Source organism: Apaloderma vittatum, unplaced genomic scaffold, assembly GCF_000703405.1.
Source record: "Apaloderma vittatum isolate BGI_N311 unplaced genomic scaffold, ASM70340v1 scaffold24771, whole genome shotgun sequence".
Taxonomy (NCBI): domain Eukaryota; kingdom Metazoa; phylum Chordata; class Aves; order Trogoniformes; family Trogonidae; genus Apaloderma; species Apaloderma vittatum.
In genome coordinates, this window is record NW_009697713.1 from 1 (window position 1) to 22733 (window position 22733).

At 38.1% G+C, this 22733-nt stretch overlaps 1 protein-coding gene across 1 annotated transcript in view; it reads left to right on the forward strand.

Annotated features, from left to right (window-relative positions):
* Positions 1-584: 584 nt before the first annotated feature.
* The window catches only part of RPAP2 (RNA polymerase II associated protein 2), a gene marked incomplete at its 5' end in the record, with an annotated part of 37241 nt that continues 15092 nt past the window's right edge, over positions 585-22733 (forward strand). Inside the window, 10 exons of the mRNA XM_009877749.1 lie at positions 585-630; positions 1599-1713; positions 2388-2486; positions 3507-3572; positions 4448-4536; positions 6803-6838; positions 7681-8617; positions 8918-9012; positions 10937-11017; positions 17931-17999. Coding sequence (XP_009876051.1) covers positions 585-630; positions 1599-1713; positions 2388-2486; positions 3507-3572; positions 4448-4536; positions 6803-6838; positions 7681-8617; positions 8918-9012; positions 10937-11017; positions 17931-17999 — 1633 coding nt within the window. The remainder of the gene's footprint in view (positions 631-1598; positions 1714-2387; positions 2487-3506; positions 3573-4447; positions 4537-6802; positions 6839-7680; positions 8618-8917; positions 9013-10936; positions 11018-17930; positions 18000-22733) is intronic.

A 22733-nucleotide genomic window follows, 5' to 3' on the forward strand; every position in this document is an offset into this window, starting at 1 on the left:
CGTCGGGCGCGCCCCGCGGGACGGCGATCGGGCGCCTGGCCCCAAAGCTGCGTCCTCGTGTTTCAAGCGTAACAGACCTTTGTTTTCCCTCCCGGCTGCCCCCGTGTTAAGGGAGCACCTCCCGCGTCCTCCACGGCGGTACCGGCGCGGCCGTGTGTTGGAGCCCTGCCCAGGGCAGGGACAGCGGTTGCCAGCGAGGGGGGGCAGCGGCGACGCTGGGCTGGAGAGACAGCGGGGAACCGGGGCGGCTGTGACTGGCCCGAAATTACCGTCAGGTTTATTTTTGCTTTAGCTTTCTGCCCGTAGGGACAGTGGTGAGTGGGAGCGTGAGGAGGGCTGGGCCTGCCTGGCCTCACACTTAGGAACTAACGTGTCTGACCGGTTGCTGGATGGTTACCAGCTGTCTGAAGCTGCTCTCAGCCACCAAAAGCAAGTTTCTAAGCGATTCTCCTGATTATGCTTACAGTTCAGAAGTTTCAATATCTTCCAAGTTTCAATGTCTTTCAGGTTTCAATATTTTCCACTGCATAATGGCACCAAGTACACTAATTTCTGTGTTTCTACATTTGTGTATTGATTTCTAGGAAATAAGCATTCAGCTGCTCCAAAGAATGAAGATGTTGCTCAAAGGTGTGTTTTCTAACTAACAATGTGTTTCATTCATGTTGTTTTGCTTAACTTTAAAATCGCATTCTCTGCCTCCCGTGTTTTTATACTTTCTCAGAATACTTTGCCGTAACTTGAGGAGATCGCTACCATCAGCACCATGCAGGCTCACAGGGAGTCATACTATGGAGCTTCTGACAGGCCTTGTGTAATATGCTAGAAGTTTATGAATCTGACCTCCACAATTGTATTTCTTTACTCTGTAGTGCTTACTATTTGCCAACTTAATTTCTTTGCATAACTGTCGTTTTTCATTATTCACTTGAGAGGAAAAAACACTTGGTGCTGTGGAATAATTACCTGAATATTCATTTGATTCTGTAGTAGAGTTCCAGGTGAATACCATAGACATTTGTGGCTTAAGGCAGCAGAATGTCTGTACATTGACAATCTCTGTGGGAAGCACCGTCAAATGGAGATCGGAGGCGCCTAGTTGGTTCCTCCCTGGGTATTTGCTGACAATAGAATAGTGGCAAGACTCACAAACACTCTACTGTAGTGAGATTTGTTTGATTTATTCCTTCCTTTACTCTGTACCCTCACACTTGTCCTAGTCCTTATTTCTTCCCACTGTTCATGTCTCATGCAGCTCCTATTCTCCATAGATTGTTTGCCCCAGGCTCCTTGTTCGGTCAGTTCTGGGTTTCCTTCTCTTTCAAGAAGAGTTGGGTAACAAACATATGGAGGTATTACAACGCAGTAAGAGTCAGTACTTTTCCTGACTGGGGTGGAAATAAAGCAAACCATGACTGGAAACTCCTTTGTGGTTATTACAGAATTAATAGTCCAGTTACTTGTTGCTTTGTTTGGCCAACATGGTGTGATGCAGAAAAATGAAAGCTACTGTATTTCAGAAAAAAGACAGAGTTGAAATTGAATAATGGTCTATGGGAATCTGCCCTCTGTGTAATTCAGTCTCTGTTCTCTTACAGAAAAGCTGCTCTTGAGGCTGCTGTGAGAAAGAAGATTGAATTTGAGAAAAAAGCATTGCATATTGTTGAACAGCTCCTAGAAGAGAACATTACTGAAGAGTTCCTTCTGAATTCTGTAGGTGTTGCAAGTTTCTAATCCTGTTTTGTATCTTACTGTTCAACTTGTTTCAAGAACTTAAAAAAATTTGCTGCATTTTAAGGTAGACAAACCGTTCGTTCCCTCTCTCGTCAGCTCTAATGATGATTGCCTTATTTGCAAGGGTTCTGCAGTGAAAACATGCCCTGGTTTTGCAGGACATTTATGTTTTGCAGGACATTTATGAATCCTCACTTTATTATCACAGCCCTCGTTTATGCCTCGTTGTTCTGGACTGACAGATCAAGTATACAAATTTAAGTTTACATCACATCATATGTGAATTTAGATGAAGTCTCTGTAATGTGCTGGTTTATCTTTCAGCATATTTTTTTCTGGAACCGTACGATGATTACTCCTGTTAAGATTGCAAATAGACTGGTAAACATGTAAATATAGGAAGACTATGGAAATAAGTGCCACGATAGAGGCAAAATTGTGAAGATCGTGCTTATGTAAAAAGAAGTGCCCATCCCTTCTTTCCGTTTTACGCTTTTGCCATTTTTAGTGTGTTGGTTCTATGTTTTTTATTTAACTTAATAGATAACTGTTATAAACTTAAAAATGTTTAATTGCTTATGAGATGTTTCAAGTACAAAAAAATGACAGATTGTTCCAGTATCTGTTGTAGAACTATTTTCATGTCATTATAGGGAAAATGTATTACTCCATCTCACTATAAAGACATTGTTGATGAACGCTCTATCATCAAGCTATGTGGTTATCCTCTATGTCAAAAGAAACTGGAAAATGTAAGTTGCTTTTTATTAAGGCTGTTGCTATAAGAGCATTTCCACAGTTTTTTATTCTCTTGCATTTTCTTTCTAATTTTAAACTTTAACCGTTAAACGTAGATTAAAATACTGTCAAGCAATGGCCCAGACATCCTATCATTCCATTTCACTATAATCCTACTGAAGTAAAAGGTAAAATTTGGTTAGTTGACAACCATTGCTCTATGACAGAATGAGTTAGCATCTATTTTGACGGCGATAAAGGTGAGGTATGGCTTCATGGCCTTCCTTTGTGCATGCAGAAACTTCATAATCTTGTTCCTTCTTCAATGTAATCATGTATCTCTGTGAGAAGGACTGAAGTAAAGAATAATACAGTGCAGGGATATTACTATGTGAATGCATGTACATCTGCTCCGAAAATATGCATTACCTGTGTCAAAGTCATAGTCACACTTATTTAGGTCAGAGCTTGAGCAGAACTCAGAGTTCAGTTAGACACCTGTCATGTAATAACCAGTTATGGTACACCTGATTATCTGAAAAAAATCTACCAAAGTACAAAAAACATTACTGCTTTGGACTTCGTGTGTCTCCACAGAAGTTCACTCGGAAACTATTATATAAAATGTAAGGTCCTCTTGGGGCTTATCTGGGTAGTGGTGGGGATCTCTGACAGTACAGCCTCTCTTGCATATAAACAGACCTGGGTTAAAGAAGGACCTGTCTGTAGTTGCCCAACACTTACGCATGAGTAAAGTTTCTGCCATGGCAGCTCTGTTGTTTTATGTTCAGCGCTGGCTTTCTTGTAGATCTGAAGTTGTCATCTACTGATAGTGAGATGTAATTGATTAAAGATCAATTGCCATTCTTAGATCCAAGAAGGTACAGCATCAAAAGAATTGAGAAAAAAGTAGTTGTAGAATGCAGCTTGGTTAGAACACATTATAAATATTAAAATTTGTGAATTAAGAATGAAGTTTTCTGTAAAGTCATGATGGAAGTAACAGTCTCGCTGATGAAAGCATATTGTTTTAGGTGCCAAAACAGAAGTACAGAATTTCAACAAAAACAAACAGAGTTTATGATATCACTGAAAGGAAGGTATGGTAACAAGTCTATTTCTAAAATATATTTAAGAGAGTCGCAATAAAATAGTGTATTTTTATTAACAGCGTTCATGTAGTGGCTTGGTTCAGAACCAGTATGTTCTTAAGAAAATAATTTTCTTGAACTGTTAGAATGTGAAGTTTTTCATGCATTTCAGTTTCTAGATGCCCTCTTTGGAAAGATAAAAATAAAACTTTTCTAAATTTAAATATAACATGGAAATTTTACTTGGATAGCAGTTTGAATGTGGTACATCTGATCTGTTACAGACATTTGTGAAGAAATGTTCTCTATTTTGCTCCAGTATAGTCAGTGAGCTTTAGTAGGGTCAAACTGCACTGGGAATTGCTTTCTCAAGCGACCAGGCACGACTCTGAAAAGAATTGAGATGTTCTGTCTTGTTTGCTGGTGCAAGTGAATTTTTTTAAGATGCTGAAAAGTTTTAGGCGTTGTTCTGAGTATTCCAAAATACGCAAGTTCTGTTGCTAACCAAAATTTTCATGATTAAACACCAGAATTGTATTGCATGTCTTTTAAATTATGTGACTGTCTTGGGTTAGAGATTGCTCTTCTTTTCTGTTCTTTGTTGTTTGGGGTTTTTTTGTTATTGTTTTGTAGAATCCAACACTGGTTTGCTTCCTGATATATAAAAGTACACATAGCAGAAAGCGGCGGGAGTAAGAAACTAAAAGTGGCTTGTCAGAATGAGATAGACCTCTTTGATAGTTTTGATTTCTCAGGTCATGGGCTTAAAAAGAAATGCGAATCAGTACTTAATTTTGCAGGCATAAACCCCAGTGATTTCTGCCTTTCTGTGAGTATTAAAATTGTCTTTGGTCATATCTTCTTACTTTCTCCTTCATTTCCAGTGCTTTTGCAGCAACTTTTGCTATAGAGCATCTAAATATTTTGAAGCTCAAATTTCCAAAAGTCCAGTATGGATGCGAGAAGAAGAAAAGTAAGTATAATCTTACTCATTCATTACTTCTTTTAAGAGTATTATTTTCTCCATCCAAGCTGCAGTGCTAATTAATTATTAGCTGCAGTGCATCAGCATGATTTGGCTGAAGCAGAGGTAATGATGTTAACATGTTAGCTTAGCGTGCTGTACTTTTTAAAAGTGTTGTTGCCATATTAATCACAATAATTGACATGACTCAGTACTACTACTGATTTTTAATAGACGTGGCCATGTTAGTTTGGAGGGCAGACAAGTCATAAATAACATTCAACTCCTGTTAACTTTAAAATGTACATACTGGGATGGCATTTTTACAAACCATATAATATAAAGGATGAATTCATCTTACCTTGTTATAGGAGATTTTCTAATTTTAGCACGGCACTTGGCATTGATCTTAAAGTGAGACTGTGAATGCTTGCACCTGAAAGCAGACTATAACACAAAGAGGTTCTTTATGCTATCTAAATTTCAGATTGTCCGTTTCCTCTTGTTACTATGATATATACGTTTTGGAACAGTGCGATGCAGTCCATGTTCCTCCTAGCTTGGAGAACATGGGTTTGCAAATAATGAATTGAGCCAATGGGTGTCACTGTTTAACAGTAAATACTTGCCTAGAGACTGTTCAGCTGAATTTATACAGCTTTAGTTTTCCAAGATACTCCTTTTCGTAGTCTCCTTGGTTTGCAACAAAAGAAACTACCTGAACTTAAGTGTATGAGCTTCTTTTCACACTTCAGATCAGTCGTATGAAATATCTGATCAAGGAGAGGCTTAAAGCAGTCTGATCTGCTCTTGAGGGATTCTCGTAGGTAAAACTGGTCTCTTCATCAAATGTTTAACTAAGTGTACCTGTATTTTTGTGCTGTTTTTCTGCTGTCTTTAAAGACAGTATTTCTAAAATCTCTCTTTATTCTTAGAATTGAAAATGCGTAGTTCTGATACGCCTGACATAGTTAAACATTTATGCTGGTTGGTAGTGGAGGCAATATTTTAAAAAAAAACAAACAAAACCTCAGGTAGTTCATGGCTAGGTATATCTGTTTGCACAGCCACATACATGTGCACACACTGATACTCATTTACACATTAGGATATCTGAAATTCTGTTGACAGAAAAAACTACAACCTCTGCTTAAAATTCTGAGGAGGAGTTACATGGAATTAATAATTTAAATCGTTGTATATTATCAACCTTAGTTTCCAAAGCCCATTCATTCATGCAAGTGGTACAGCTTTCATCTTTTTAAACCTATAGTGTGTGTTATATACTGTCTGAGAGGTGTTAATTCGCTGATTTGTATTTAGTGGATGCTTTAAAAGTTTTCTTTCATTCATAGGAAGGGTAGGTGAGTATTTCAACATTTAGCATTGGGTAAAATTAATAGCATTGTGATGCTGAATTGAAAGAAATTAACTGCAAATAGAGCTTTGGAAGAAAACCCATCAGTATTTGTTTAGGAATATTCCATAGTTTCTGGAAACCTTCGAATTCCATTTCCTTAAAGCAGTAGAAGTTGATAGCCTCATTTTTAACAGAGTAAAATTTTTAAAAAGTAAAAATGTCCTGAATATTCATATTTTTTCCATTAATTTGGAGCATTTTGCTTTAAATGGCCCAGGAATGTTTTTACTACATGAACTTTTTCACCTTTGATATATTTACTTGTTGAAGAGGAGACCAAAGGGTGATCTGAAAAGAGTCTACAACTACTTGGAAAAAAGTTTCAAAGATTACAGAGCCAAGCTATTCTTGGCTGGTGGCAGAGACTTAAAAAGGAGTGATGGTCACAAATTATCTCATGGATGGTTCAGGTTGGACATTGGGGAAAAAAAATGCACTAAGATTATGGTGAAATGAAACAGGATACTCAGCAACATTTTGAAATCTCCATCTTTGGAGGATTTCAAGGTAAAAGTTCATGAATTTGTGGCTGACCTAATCTAGTTCTGGTGACGGTTGCACTACAAGCAGGAGGTCAGACTAGAGGCTTCCAGAGGCCCTTTCCGACTAACACGTGTGTGACTTGCTGGTTCTGTTACACGGTGTTCAAGGTGACAGCCTCACGCTGCAGGCACATGAGGCACGCTCTGTGAACGGGTATCTATAAACCCGCTCTCCCTCACACGGCTTTGAACAGGAAGTGTTGGACTAGAAGATCCTCAGACGTTCCTTCCGACCTGTATTTTATGCATTACTGTGTATTTCAAAAGCATTGATTTAGCACGAAAATCTTCATTCTGTGTCTTCTTTTTACAGACCACCAGACATAGAGCTGCTGAAGGAGGGACAGAGGTACACGGCACAGTTTGGGTTTTTTTTGTTACATTCTCTTATCGTTAGAAGTACTAGTATTGTATCAAGTAAAAGGGGAATCTTTGATTTCCTGTGTTACAGAAAAGACCTTGTTAGAACATACACAAAGGATTATTTGTCTTCTTTAGTTTTTTCCTTTGTGATCCTAAAACAGCATGTTTGATCTCTTATGATTTAGTGTACAGCTGCTCTTGGCTCATATGTCTTAATTGAGCCTGTTGAAATCTGAAACAAATACACTGTACTTTGCATATTTTATACCATCTATTCTTTGTAAAGCAAATGATACCAATTATATGTGATGAAAGCTTCTGTACCACTTAGTTTACAACATCTACCTCAGCTAAAATGAAATCATGCTACTCTGTCATCTCTCTGTACCTTGGTGTGTATTGTGACTTTTTGTTTGTTTTCTTTTGCAATACGTGGCCATTAGGTGGCAAACTTACATATGCTGGGAACAGCTCTGCTGTACTGTTTTTAGGGTGCTATATTTCTATATATGCTGTCTGTCTTCGTTTTAAAATTGCAGTATTCATCATGCTAAGTCTGTTGGTTTTCATAATATCTTATTATTCTTTTCTAACTGCCAATAAGCAACTGAGAAGTCACTTATAAATAGTGTCTGTACTTGTCATCTTGATTGCAGAACATTATAACTCTTTGAGTTCAAGACGATCTTTTAAAAAGCAGCTATGATTCTTAAAGCAAAAAAGTACCTTAAAACAGAAAAATGCTTTATTTGTCTTATATGAGAATGAAAAGCTATTACATTAAGAGCCATTTCTTATTTCATTGATGGCTTGTGGTTTTTAATACAGTGGACAGTCTGGAGAAGAGGTGAAACTACGTGATGAATCAGTCAAAGCATCTGACATTGAAAATCCTGGGATGTCTTCAAATCCATCTGAATCTGGTTCTCGTGACACAGACAGTGATGGCAGTAGTGATACTGAACAAGAATTTGTTTCTTCTGTCCTACCAGGAAGTCAGTCAAGTTCAGCCAATTTTGCACAGCAGTTGCACAGAAAGAGTATCCTCAAAAAGAAGCAAACTCAGAAAGCCTGTTCCAGCCCTAAAACTGAAGACTCGGATGTGGTAGAAGCCACTGAACGACTATCTAATTGTAAATTAGATACTCAGGAAGAAATGCATGTTTGCCCCATTCGTAGTAAAATAACTGCAGCACCTTCAAAAAATACTACTCTGGGAAAATCAAGTGCTTCAGAAAACTATGAAAATACCGGTGGTTCGCAGATAGTTTTTCTAGGTGTGAGCAAAAGAGGGGCAGAACATCTTAAAAGAACACTAGCTGACTCGAAAGAACCTAAAAATCCTGAGTTGAGGCATCCACTTAATTCCAAAGGCAGTTTATTAGAAGTGCTTAAGCAAACACTTACGGAATGGCGAACTGAGGAAACTTTAAAATTTCTCTATGGCCCAAACTATAGTTTTTCCTGTTCATCAGAGTGCATGTCATCTGCCAAGCAGGAGAATGAAGAACTTGATGAGGATGACTTAGATACAGCTGATGATCTTAACACTGTTGCTACAGGGGAGTCTGAAAACAGTTTGAACTATTCTTTACCATTCACAGGCCCAGGTGGAATAGTTAAGCCTGTGCCTAGTTATGAAAAGTTAAAAGAAGAAACAAAATTCCTAGAACTCCGCGTAAAAGAGTTCTATAAGGGAAAGTGTGTCTTGGCTGAAGAGGCGTTGCCACATGCACAGGCAGAGGAACATCCAAGCAAAGATAAAGTAAGTGTACAGTGGAATAGTGTTGAGACTGTACAAAGCCTGCCTTTGCAGATTTATTACAAGCTCTCTGTTTCTGTTATCATAAGTGGATAAGTAGCTAGCATAGGGAAGGGGAAAGGTAAGTTGGCTGCACACTGTGTTTTGGGTCTGATTAAGTAAGCTTCTGTCCGTTAAGAAGTTGCTGGTTGGGTTAAGAGTTTTCTTATGTGTAAACAGTTATGGAAAAGCCAAGACTATTTTGATGTGTTTACGTTAACTAAATACTAGGTTATAGCTGTTAAAGCTTTTTATCTAATACAGGATGATCAACAGGAAGATCTCGCCTTCCCACTTGTTGATTCAAATGCACAAATGCAGATTAGAAAGCGAATCGTCCTTGAGAAACTGAGAAAAGCGTAAGTATGCTTTGCTTTGGTAAACGTCAAGCTAAAGTTGGTGCTCATTCATCATCTTTTTAAGTAACAAACATACTGTGGAAGAACGTTCTGGCTTTTCCTCGGTGGCCTTAGTCGTAACTGAAACCCATTATTGCCCTACGTAACTTATTTGAGACAGTCACCTGCGGTACAGTTGCAGATGTTGGTTGCACAGCCTGCTGAGGTGGGTATCAGAATCTGATTACTAAGGTGATCTCTAGAAGAAACCTGTCCCTTCCTACAAGCATCGAAGCATATTTCCTGCTCTTCCATAGCTGGCAGAAGTCTATGCAATTGTGCCATTACGCTTAAAAAAAAAATGCACAGCAACCTCTTCAGTTATCCTTCTTGTCCTCAGTTATCTGGGTATAATGTAAACTATCTAGATTCTTGTAAGTTGTTTAAAAGCAGATTCAGATGGACACAAAATATGAAATATTTAAGTAGCTGTACGTACCAACTGCTGAAGTCTGAATTGAAAAGCTTGAAATTGATGGAAAGGAGTGCAAATATTCGTCCTGTACGTTAAGCATACTGCTACTTGTAAACAAATCCACACAGAGGGAGGTGGTGTTTTAAAACCTCTTAATAGTTTAAGCAAGGATCCTACTAAAAGAGTTTCTAGGCCATGTTTGGATGGCTGGTATCAGTCTGCCTCTGGCTACAATCATTAAAGGCCCTCAGAGTTGAATCTTAGAACTTTCTGAACACCAGACCTTTTCCACATAAATGAAAATGCTTTGGAGTCCCAGAAAAGAGATTAAGGCACCTCTGCAGTAGCTGTTAAAATTATTAAACTGTCAAAGTTGAGAGGACCTTGAAAATACTCCCATTGTCAAGGCAATACATATGAGTGTTCGAAAGCCATGACTGTGTTATTTTTGATAAGGATATTTTGATTTTCTATGGTTATGGGTTGTGTTGGCTAACCAAACTAGATTTCAGAAGCTGTTGTTTTGTTTGGTTTTTTTTAAACTAAAAAAAAACCACAACCAAAACTCTCCCCCCAAAACTACAAAAAAAAATCATTCTGTTTCTCTCAGCCTACAACAAGTGTGAACAGACCACAAACGTGGAATCAAACCCTGCTGCTATCTCTGATCTTTCTGTAGGTGACAATGGCACATAGATTCCAAGGACTACTAGTGTATGGTAAAGTGGTTTCTCTGCTCCAGATTTTTCCACAAGTTTTTCAGTAATTTTCAGTTTCTAGCAAAATTTCTATTGAATTTATAAGCCTGGTAGTCCATGAGCAGACCATAAGAAAGTTTTATTTTCTTAGTTTCTTTGAAGGTTTTATTCTTGGCTATCCTATTCTTCAGCTGATCATTTTATATTTCATGAGGTGATGCAGTATTTCTGTCACACTCGAAAGACAATTTTCATTGTGATAAAGCAATGGTTTCTTGATGTGTTCAGACGAAGGCAATGGGAATATGAATATGCTCATGCTCAGCACTGCGCAAGTCCTGTGTTCAGTTCTTGTAAAACATACAGTGGTGTAAAGAATAGGAATCTTGATTCTTTCAGCAATATTGATGCACCATGCACATATATGCATATAAATGTAAAAAACTGGATAATCAGTTGCAAAAGGATATTAAGCAAGTAAACGGAGGCAAATGTTTAATCCTAAATGTGAAAAACATTACTTCCAGCATTTTGGTAATACTGATAAGTAGTTAAAAAGTGTGTGCAGATTTTTGTGTGCTGTATCAGTTTTTGCTCACATCAAGCAGGGAGGCAATCTGTCTGGTTTGTTTCTTTCAAAATTTTCTGATTAGCCTTCCATCATTTTGATTCCAACTATGGAATGCTATTTCTCTGTTGCATCTATGGAAGTTGTACTTGAGAAGAAATGAGAGAGAAAGAATTATATTGATTCTTGTCTTTTGCTTTCTAGATTACCTGCGGTTTTGGGCCCTCTTCAGATTACTCTAGGTGATGTGTATACACAGCTAAAAAATCTTGTCAGAACTTTCCGGTGAGTGTTGGTCTTTATGGAGAGATTCTTCTTGATTGATTAATTAAGGATGCTGTCGAATGATTTGTGATTTGGGCACAGACAGGGCCCCGTTGCAGATTCGCCCTTTGCTAGCTGTGTGTTCATGTAGGTAATGTCACATTCCCTGTGGACTAACAAGTCAACCCTTTCCCTGTTCCTGACAGTGGCTGGGCCACCAGGAGTATTTGTAGATTTTTAAAAACTAGGCCAGTGGTCTCTGGAGGATGGTGGTGAGTCTTTTAAAGGTTCTGCTACCTCGTCAGCTCCTATTAAGCGTGAGTTTCTGAGATCTGTCGCTTTCTTTTGCTCTGGCTCCCTACTGCTGGGCTAAATGATTTTGATGTGATTGATAATTGTTACCAGTAACTTGTAGAGCCAGGGATACGGTCCAGTTTGACCTGTCTTGTTCTTGATTTCAAGGGAAAGTAGATCTAGTGGGTGCTTTGTCACCACAGATGAAGCTTCTGCTTCAGTAAGAAGCACTTAAGACACTATTTGGAAACACTGGGATAAAGAAGGAGTGAGAAGAGAATGCTGCTAACTTCTTGGAACATTTTTAGTCTTTCTTTGGGACATAGCTCTCATAACTTGGACCTAGATCATGTCCTGCATCTTGAAGTATTGTCAGCAACAACAGTGGCTAACTCTGTGTACGCTGTCACTCTTGCAACTTTCCCCCCACAACCCCAACCCACCTGAGGTTTTTGTGTAGATTTCCCAAAACTCATTCATGTGGTCTTTGCCCCAAGGACTCTAAGCTGTGGTGAGTATAAACCCAGCTCTGTCTGATTCCTCATGATTTATCAGACATCTGGAAGGATACCACTAAAACATAGATCTCTCTGTGTGGGATTTCTTACTATGGAAGATAATCTTTTCCTTTCTGGTGGCTCTGTGCACAATCTCTTTTATTTTAAAGAATTGCTAGTGTTTGAACTTGCAGTAATAGCAGTCTTTTAAGTCGTGATTAACCTTTTGTTTTTACAATAACACCAAAACCAGACAAGGTATTTTTGGTTATATTGGCGCAGCATGTATATCCTGTATATATATACCTAGTATTTGAATAAGTTTTTTGTGTCTTAGAACAGTTTTGTTTCTCTGCAGTCTAAATGCATAATAGTCACTTTAGTTTACGGATTGATAGAACTGAAAAAACTACATTTCATCTTTTTCAGTCCAGTTTTGTGTGATTGATTACGTAAGAATTCCTGGAGGTTCTCAAAGGCAGAACTTCTATTTTAAATAATTTTTGATATTCAAAATCCATGTGGCTTGAATATGAAATTTTAAAAGTGGTTTATAGCAGAGGAGCCTTGCAGCCGAAATAGACATGTAAAAACACATATATACACATATTTGTGGATCTACAGAATGGAACCAAGTCTAATCAATTTGAAGTTTAATCCAATACTTGGCTCATGTAACAATCATTTATCATATTTTAAAAGTCTCCTCTGATATATTTCTGGTTCTTCAGATGATACGTTGTGAGATGATTTTTAAGTCTTTTTTTTTGTTAGGAAGTAGGTTGAAAGTAATGGTAGCAGGTTTTGGGGCTCTCTTATCTTTGTGAAGATTCCAAATTCAGAATCTGGGCAGGAGATGGTTGAGGACAGTTTTGGGCACTACTAAGAATTTTTAAGTGGGTGTATGTATATCTATGTGTATATATATACACTTACTTATAGGATGTGTAACTCCAAGTAAATGGAGTTTTATTGTCATTGATACTAAAATAAAACAAAAATACAGGAAGTAGAGAAGCAATATGAGTCTTTGGAGCCTTTCTCCTTGTATTTCTGATAGGGAAGGCTCTGTTCACACACAAAAGCTAGCTTATGGATATTAAGGTGAAGACATAGGTTTGAATCTCCAGTTCTGTGCATAGGTTTAAATTTACTTAATATGAGTGGTCTCTCTGATTTTAGGTTGAGCACTTTGGCAAGGAGACCTGGGATAAATTTTCAATGGTATTTAGAGTATAGTGGTTAAAATGCTTAATGACTGTGGGAGGACTGACAAGTGCTAGTGCTCTTTCCTACTGGAAATATTTCAGGCTGAAGAACTTGCCAAAGAGGGTAGGAGATAAAACACTTGGCTGTAGTAGAGTAGAGCTTAGCTCAAGAAGGGTAAAAGAGCATGTGGTGAACTAAGCAACAACGATTTTCAGCTCCATTGGTTTTTAAAGGAACACTTGCAGTTCAGCCTCCTTTGGGCAGCATTTTAGTCAATCACCACTGCTGGGAAACGCACTAGAGAGATCTCAGGAGACATTTTAGAATGGTTAGAGCTCTTCCCAAACAAAGTCCCTCAGTGCCTGTAAGCTTTTGTTACGAAAACTGAGATGTCACATAATTCTCCAGAGTGTGTAAGGGCACTTTGTTAAAAGATGAAGAGAAAATTAGCTATTTATATATAAATCGAGGTTAAATGATTATATTTGTGAGTGTGTGGTTGGGGTTTTTTTTAAGCTTAGCATTTCCTATTGATAATATAATTTTGTGTGTGTCATATGGTTGCAATTATTTTAGTTCCTTAATTAATCATTGATATTGAACACTGTATGATACAGTTGTTTCCTAAAGATGTGTTCAAGACTTTTTATTACTTTTTGTTTTCAAGACAGTATTTTAGCTTTTAAATATGTATCATGGTGTGTATGTTACCTAGTGTATACGCGTACTAGTTACCCTTGTTAAGTGGAATTTTAGGCTCTGGGGCTCAAGTCAATCAGCAATACCTTGTCATAGACAAGGTATGGAAATGTGAAAATACCCAAAAGTTAATGACCTTTTCTCAAGTAAACGGGCTTCTCTTGAAGAGAGCCTAAAGTTATCATAGTAACTTAATTTTGCTGGTTGTCATCAAATGAAATTATGCTACAATACGTAAATATGTTACTCTTTTTCAGGGAACAGAGGAGCTGTCTTCTATCATTAAATTGGTCTAGTTGAAACCTAAAGAAAAATCTATGCGTTAGTGTTTGCCTGTGCTCAGCTGGGTTAATTAAACTTCACTCATCTTAGTCTAAGTTGTGAAAAAATTATAGATAGCTGAGGACCCTAAAGGCACAATTTAATATCCTAATCCCATTAAATCAGCTTGCAGCCTTACAGAATAGGCAAGTGGCCAAACTAATAGGTCAGATTTTTTAAACTGAAGTTACATATGCCTACACCTGAGAATCTGGACGTGTGAACAAAAAGGCTACTTCATTTGTAAAGATGCTATTACCTTTGCAACAAAAGTAAATTGTAGAAAGGAAAAAAGAAGGAAAATCTTCTCCTTTTGGGTCACCTTTTTTTTTCCCCCTCCCAGTATAAGGAAACAGACATACTGGGTAAAACCAAAAGACAGCAAGCATGTACTTGTTCAAAGGAATGTGGGTTTTTTTCACCAAATGTACATTTAGTACCAGTAGCTCACTGCTACTAGCTGTTAGTCAAATTCAGATCAGCATATTAAGAACTGAGCTCATAGATTTGTAGGTGACAAATATATTCTCATTTCTTCTAGAAAAGGAAATAATACCAAGACTATAATTTATAAATAAGAATAAAGAAAAATATACTTTAAAAGGACTCTTTCATGTTTACCAGTTATATTTTCTTGCATCTTATTCGTAATATCTGATGCTAGGGACCTGTTAGGGGCCATCTATTTGGCATAATAATCCTGCTGTCTATCTGCCGTTCCCTGCTGGATAGTGTTTCTGTTACCAAATTGTTTCCTAGAAGTCCAAGGAAGTGTAATGCTGCTGAGGAAAGGGTGGTGAGCTCCTCCTGTATTGCTGAGTTTCTTTCCTGTGACTTCAAGTTTGTTTTTGTCCCTGTCCAAGTTCTTGCAGATGGCAGTTAGGGATGTGCATAACGCTGGGGCTGCAGCAGACACTTTACAAATCAGGCCATCGTTTGGTAATGGAGTTATGCTAGCAAAATTTGCAGCTGGTAGTTAAACGGGAAGACAACCAGAGGAAGCGAACCAACTCTGTGTGTGGTTTTTTCTGTCATTTTTGGATCTACTTTTTTGTTTACTGGTTACTTTAACCTTGAACTCCGCTGTATTCCTACAGCTTCCATATCAGCATTCACTTTCTCTGCAGGTTGGGCACTAGTCTGTTACTGGGATGGAATTTGTACGCATCTTACTCTTCAGTTCTTTTTCCAGCTTCTCCTACTTGGATCCACATGCTCAGATTGAGCTCGTTTACAAAGTGCTAAAACCGCTGCACAGGTCCTGCTGCCTCCAGAGTGGTGGAAGCTGCCAAGTCCGGCTGCAGTGCATCTTGCCAGGGTGAACCACAACACCCACAAACTAGCAGCTAAGTGACCCACACAGCTATTTGGGATCATCCAGCTTTCTTGGCTTACCTATTCTGCCCGACAGAGGCCAAGAAAGTAGAGACATTCTATATTGAAAAGTCGCATATTGTTTTCTGTCTTTGGGTAGGTGAGGGGCAATTTAGCCAAACTCTTTAACAAAAAATATTTCACTGTGAAGTCCAAATCATGTACACCAGGTTTTGTAGTTTTAACATTTCCAGAAATCTAGTGACCTCTCTTTCGTGGATTGTTCCAAAGTAACAGTTTTGGCTAGAGGCAAAACAAAGAATTAATGAACCATTTTTACAGAGGACTTGCACTTCCCTGTTTTCTGAAAGCTTTGCTCTTCAGAGGCCTTGGTGTTGACACACAGCATGTTTTTGAAAGTGCCTGCCCTTCCACTGCTCCTTGTTATTTAAGGCTTCACACCTGTAGGTTGCTAGCTTTAGTCTGATCTGCCTGAGATGTTTTGTTTTTCAGCTGCACAAGTGTTTTAGGACAGGTGTTGCACTGAAAGATTACTCGCTGTGGAAGCCTGACTGTTCAGCCAGCCCAGTGACAGCAGTGCCTCAGCAGCTCCGTATTGTCGTATCCTGCTGGTTATCTGTGTCTTTTGACTACGTCCTTCATAAATAGCATATTGATGGCAATGACTAGTGTTCAGACCTTGCCAATCAATACTAACATTGAATAAGAGTTAATTGACACAAAAAACTGCATCTCTCAGTTTGTGTACAAGAATGACACCTTGCAGTGCTCTAATCAATAATAATTCCTTGTAGAGCATTGAAATAAAGCTGCTTTCTCTATTTGACAGAGTTTCCCCAGGTGGCTCAGAGCTGTCTCTTCCATTGTGGCTCGCCATAGCAGATTAACTGCAACGGTACATGTGAATTGCCTGTCAAGATGATTCCATCAGGCATTTCTTGGTCATGTTTATCACTGTCACCAGTACTGAGTCAAGATATTCAGCCTTTGTTTTGTCTCTTGTTCTATACCCAGAAAAATGTAGCAGTTTACAAGTACGAGCTTCGTTGCCAGCTATTTCAAATAGTAATGGTAAACATGAATCTTGTAGTAACAAAAAGAATGTGCATTTGCTGGAACTATTGGTTCTGGTTTGATATGACAATTTCTGTATGTGTAGTACAAAACATTGCTTTTCCTTTCATCAGTTAGCAAAATTCAGGCTGTTGAGACATTACCTGAGCAATCGTTGCTGAAAAATCTTATTTTTTGTCAGAAGACTTGGCGATTTGAGGAGAAGAATAAATTAGTATTGCTTTGATAGTTACTATTCTTGAATAAAAATTAATTTGTAATGTTTCTCAAATAGAGAAATGCAAAATGATCCTATAAAACATCTTATAACTGCATATTTAACAATCATTTTGAATATAATTTTGCAGAATTAGTTAACATAATTTGGATTTTTAACAATGGCAGATACAAATACTTTTGTTATTCCACTTTTAACACTTTTTTTTAGGTTACTGTATAGTTGCCCAAAGAAATTTGAAAATTTTTAAAACAAAAATCTTTCAGTAGAAGAAAACCCTGGATTTGAATTTGTTGACAGGTATTTAATTTTAAGCAACCTCCCATCTTCACCAGTTCCTGTAGAAGTGGGTGTGAATGACAGGGCTACTTCATTCTGGATCTGAATTTATACGACGTTGCACAGAAGGGAAGCTGACAGCAAGAAGGAATCAAATAGAGGGAAGCACTTGCCCCTCAGTATTTCTGTTGTGTGGTGCCATCTGAATAAAATCAATTCTGCCAGCCTTTTTGGGTGCCCACATAGCCACAGCTTTGTTTTCAGCTGTGACTGTTCTGTGAAGCTGCTTGTCTTCAGTGCCACGGGTTATGCCTAAATTCAGCCATAGGAATTCACATGTGAATTGTTTCAAGTCAGGTTAACATCGGCCCTAAAGCAGATCTGTCTTACTACGAAGTTCAGGCAAATGGGTCAGCGGTTTTGCTTAGCACCCATGTAGTTCTTGATTCACTCCTTGTTTTCTTGCACTTATATGTGTGCTGGTTCCCATTGCGTAAGTTAGTATATTCCGCATTTCCATTTTAAAAACAAGAATCACCAGATGATTGTCCCCAGTATCTTAAAATCCAGTCTGCTTCTGCAACATTAGCTTTTAAAGCGAATCTGGATCTGAAGCCAACGGGGCGGGGGGGAGCTAAGCGTAAGAAGGCCCAGCTTTTCAGAAACGCACGTGCAGTTCTGCGAATTTCCCAGTGGGTGTGAGCAAGAGCTGAGCCCTCACAGCAGCCAGGACTATTTGTGAGTTAATTCAAAGAATTAGCTTCTCTTCAGTCTTCCCCATTCCACTTTCCTATTCCCATATATTGGGAATTCTGCAATTCCTGTTACAGGGTAAGATGAGAGAGAAGCCTGAAAGTTGGTCAATTGCTCGGATACAGCCGTAATTCCTACATTGTAAGGCAGCGTATTAAGTCTTTTTAATGGTATACTTAAATCAAAATTCAGCAGTTAAAATCTGTTTGCTTTCACTCTGAAATGTTCTGATTTTTTCATTATTATTATTTTTCAGGTTAACAAACCGAAATATTATTCACAAAATGCCTGAATGGACTCTCATTGCTATTGTTTTGTTATCTGTGTAAGTACCCTTTAACGTCAAATATCCTCATACACAACTGTCTTAAGGAGCCTATCTAGACAAGACTTAATTTTCAGATAAAAAGAGCAAAAGATTTCTTTAAATTAAACTGGGGAATCAGCAGATATTTTTTTCGTGCAAATGAACAAAATTCTCTTGACAGAGCAGGATTGTCTCGTTTACAACAACATGTTAGCAAAGGGCAAACAATGTTATGTTTAAAAAAGAAAAGTTAAGCTTTAGGGGTTTTTAAAGAGGGCTGATGGGGTAAAGGAGGAGTATACTTTAGTCTCTTCTGTTTGCTGCTGACATTCTTCCCCTCTCTGACAGAAGGACAAAACGACATACATGTTGTATTATTTGGATTTGGCGTAACTGAAACACTTTCATTTCTCACTCTGCTTCTGATTTCTTGAATTATTTCACTTTTGTGATTAAAGTCAAATTATTTCCATAACATTATGATGTGCTTCTAAATGTATTTGTCTGAATATTCTAGCAAACTTCTTTGAGAGGGGAAAGCTTTTTTAGCAACTCCCAAATTTCTGAAGTGAATACTGGAAACCAGTATTTTATTTTTATGAGGATTAACTTTATTGCTTAAGATTATGATACTACAGTGCCTACAGCCGTCTTCAGCTTTGTTCTACTTACTGTAGAATTAAATTTTTTCCAAGGGTTTTCCTAAGGGGAAGTTGATTTTTATTACAGTGTCTTTCAGTAAACTTGTAGACAGAGGCATGATCTATAAAAGCTATAGTCACATGCATCAAGTAACTTCCTTAATTTATATTTTCCAAATTCATGGGCATTTCTGAGGTTAAAATTCAAACTTTGCAGTGTGTAAAACAGACAGTTGTCTTGCAAATTGATATTAAACATTTAACATTAGTTCACCTTTTAAGAAATCGCTGGTGGTTTCACAGGTTGTCAGGCATTACCTTTTTCAGTGGGGTTAAAACATCAAGCGATCTTTGTATGTCTTTCAGCTTGAATTACAAGATTGCAAAAATCTTATTCTGGAGACTGTTTATTGCTGCGCTGCTGCTGCGGCTTTTGGGCTTCCTGGGTCACTGGAGCCTGTAGGACAGTGAAGTGCTTACAGGCATTCAGGGGTCAGGAAGTGTTGTGGGCCAAGCCCGTCGCATCCCCAGCACTGCACTTACTTGCGTTGATATTGCTTCGGTCTGACACATTGTTCTGCCTTTACTGTCCCAAGGAAGACTATACCAGCAGGCATTAGAGTAGGCTTCAGCGAGCCCTACATCTGTGTCACCCAGCCAGATACCGCTCAAATGATTCATTAAATCAGAACACAGAAAGTAACTTTACTTGAATGCTGTGGCATAAATTTTTTATCAACTATAAGAACAAATCTTTTGTCGTTTTTACTATATATTCTTATGGTTGAATTAGTAATTTGTGAAACAGATCTTATGAATTTTTCAAGTAGTTTCTGTACATTTAAGGAAGCGGTGACTCTCTTGATCAGAAGTTAAAATATGTTGCTGGTCTCTTCGCATATTATGAGCTCTAAATGTTTACATACCTAATGATTGTTTTACAGTTGCTTTAAAATGTTCTACAAGTACCAGGCAGTCTTGGTAGCAATAAGTAGAAGCAGAAAACCAAGTCTCTTTTTACTTTTGCTTTCTGAAAGATCCGTCCCTAAACAAATGAATTATATTTCATCTTAAAATGGAGTAGATTTTATTTCTGATACTATTCTAGTGAAATTGTGAATAAAACTCCTGTTGACTTTAGCTTATTGTAAGGTTCTTGCAAGCTCAGGATTTTCAAATTTTGAATAACTTCTCTTGGCCTCCTCTTAGGAGAGGATGTGCAAGAATGTAGATGGCATAGAATGAGTGTTAAGATTGCTTTAGAATGATGAATGTTGCATTTATGGAAAGATTAAACTAGAGCGCTTAATTATTTGGGAATTGTAATCGAGTATTTAGTCTCAGCCAGGAGTGTGCAGGGAAAGGCTACTGAGGACCCAGGCAGGTCCTCACATTGTGGCGCTTTCTCACCTGCAGTCTGCCAAGGAATGTGTCATGTCTTACTAATACTGCTCATAAAAAGAATTATACTCTGTAAGTCTTCTCTGGCTTCCCCTCAGCTATACTGAGAGGTGTCGCATGTTCCAGCACGTGTCATTTACATCACAGAATCATAGAATGGCTTGCGGAGTTGTAAGGGGCCTGAGTCAGACTGGCTCTTCACTAGCGTCTGTCACTGAAAGAGGAGAATGTTTTCATATGTCTTGGCCTGGTCCCAGACACTGGATGGTCGTTTCACTCCCTAAAACTAAGCAGTGAAGTAGCATAAGCAACACTATGGAAGATAACATTTCCTTTTCCCAGGAGGATGAAAGAACTTATTTTGGTACCTTGAGATGCAGAAGTTATGAGAACAGATGCTACAGAAGGCAGAGTGACCATAGGATTTCAGGGTGTACTTCAAAAGAAACTCCTAAGACCTCAAGTATTTTTTGTTTTGTTTGGAAGGGGGCAGGGTTGTTTTGTTTGAAGTAGCAGCTCTTGGACTTCGCTTGCACCCCATTTTGTGCATCAGTACTGTGGCTCACCACTTCCTTGTCACATACAGCTTGCGTCTGCAGAGGACTCAGTGTGCTTAACTTCACAGTGCACTTCCAGAGTGCCCTGACCTTTTTTGTGTTATACTGCTGGGCAGAATAACTATTATCATTACTGCTGTAGTGAATTCGAGTGTCATCGCTGCTTACTACTTCGTATTATGTCATGATAATGCTATACTTTCTTCACTGGAGTGTAGATATTAATTCTTTGTAGGATGCAGCTTGTTGGATAGTTGGAACACCTAATTTTGGTACTTAAATTAGACCCAGACTGACTTCATAGTCTACTGGTCCTCGAGAAGCTGTTAAAAGTACTTGTGTGCTCTTGAGTCTACCGACTATTTAAGAAACCTGGGCTTCTAATTCGTTGCTCAGAAATAAAGTGCCTGAAACTAGACAGTATGACTTACCTTTCTCGAAGTATAAAATATTGGAGATTGCAGCACTTCCTGTTCCTAGTGAACAGCTGGATTTATTCAATCAAATTATTGTGTAAAATATGAGCAGCCAGTCTCAGCCTTTATTGAAAATCTAGCCTGAGGCACTCCTCTACCTTTATGACCAGCACATTCAGCAATGCTATATCGACGTTCTTAGAGTACACTTTGACAGCCAGAGAATTATCTTCAAATAATTGCATTCATGCCTGTTATGGAGCAAGTGACTCTTTAAATTCATCTGTAGATCAAATTTCTTCCTTATTTGTCATTTGCAGGAATTTTGGCAGTGGTAGATTTCCGTGTCTTCCTGCTGCAATGTTTGGCACGTTAAGCAGAACTTTTTCATATAGTAATAGCTGCTTTATAATATACTGTAAACTAGAATACAGAAGCTGCATCTTTTTCCCCCAAAGAACTTTGCAAGATACCAAATGAAGCAGATAAATAGATACAAATAGAGTAGTTCAAGAAAGAATGGCGAAAGCAGTGGGAAGATTGGTTGCTATACAAGCACGGGCACTTGCTGGTTTTAGTGTATACCCCTGGTACAGTCTAATGGAAAGCTTTCAAGATATTTTCAGGAAATGTCTGCTTTCATCTTACTTATCCGAGCTGGCTGGTTTCAGTGAACTGTGGTCAACTTCATCTACAAAGCCTATGCAAGAGGTTCCCTTGCTAAAAGCTTTGAAGCATTTCAAAATGTTCTGGGATTAGTTTATAAGCATTCGGCTGCAGTGTTTAAACAAACTCAAAATGACCATGATCACTAAACAAAAGCCATCATTATATGTGTGCAGCCACTTTAGATAAATGTGTCATGTGGAGATGTACTCTAGAGGTTTACTCTCTTGGAGATAGCAATTCAGGAACTGGAGAATCTTGGATTCAAGTCTACATTTTTACTTCTTTGCACACGAGAGCACATCTATTGCTCAGCACTGACATTTCTAAATTATTTTAAAAGGAATTCAGATGTTTGTGATATCGCTACTGTGTTCTTGTCTGAATGTCTGAAATGTGCAAATACCTATTGGATATGAATCAGACTTGCACAGTGACTTTTTCCTATAGAAACCACATACAAGTTAACTGGGTGATCTTTTATTTAGCAAGTCTGATGATAGGAGATTGGTTCCAGGTTTCAGCTGAGAAAAATCATTTATTGTTAAGCTAGAAATATAATTATTTCCCATTTTGAAACAGAGTTTGCAATAATCCAAAAAGTCTTTCTTTTCATGAAAGTGTTTGAATGTGGTCGTAGTAGTGTCTCTACTCTTGGTTTCTGTCTATAGAGTTATGTTATTGTGTGAAACAGAGAAAAGGCAAATTTGTCTTAACATGTTAAAAAATTTAGTAGCAGATCCTTCCCTTTTTCTCTCCAAATAATTTTACATTGTCATTTGGTGAGTATGAACTCAAATAGGTTTTCTCTTAAGTAGTTCTTATTTATCAGCACTTTCTAAGCAAACTCGAATCTGCTTATATGGCATATTGTGAAAGAGATCGGTATTACTTTACTTCCTCCTAGCATGTTCCTGTGTATAAAACACCATTTTGAGGGATTTGCAGTGGTGTTCTTCGGGACATTAATTAGTTCCGGCATTAAAATTAATCTCCATCATTCATAAGGAAGAAAATAGAAGAAAACCTAGCAGTTTCAAGGAAGGTGTTTCTCCTTACACAAGAAACCCC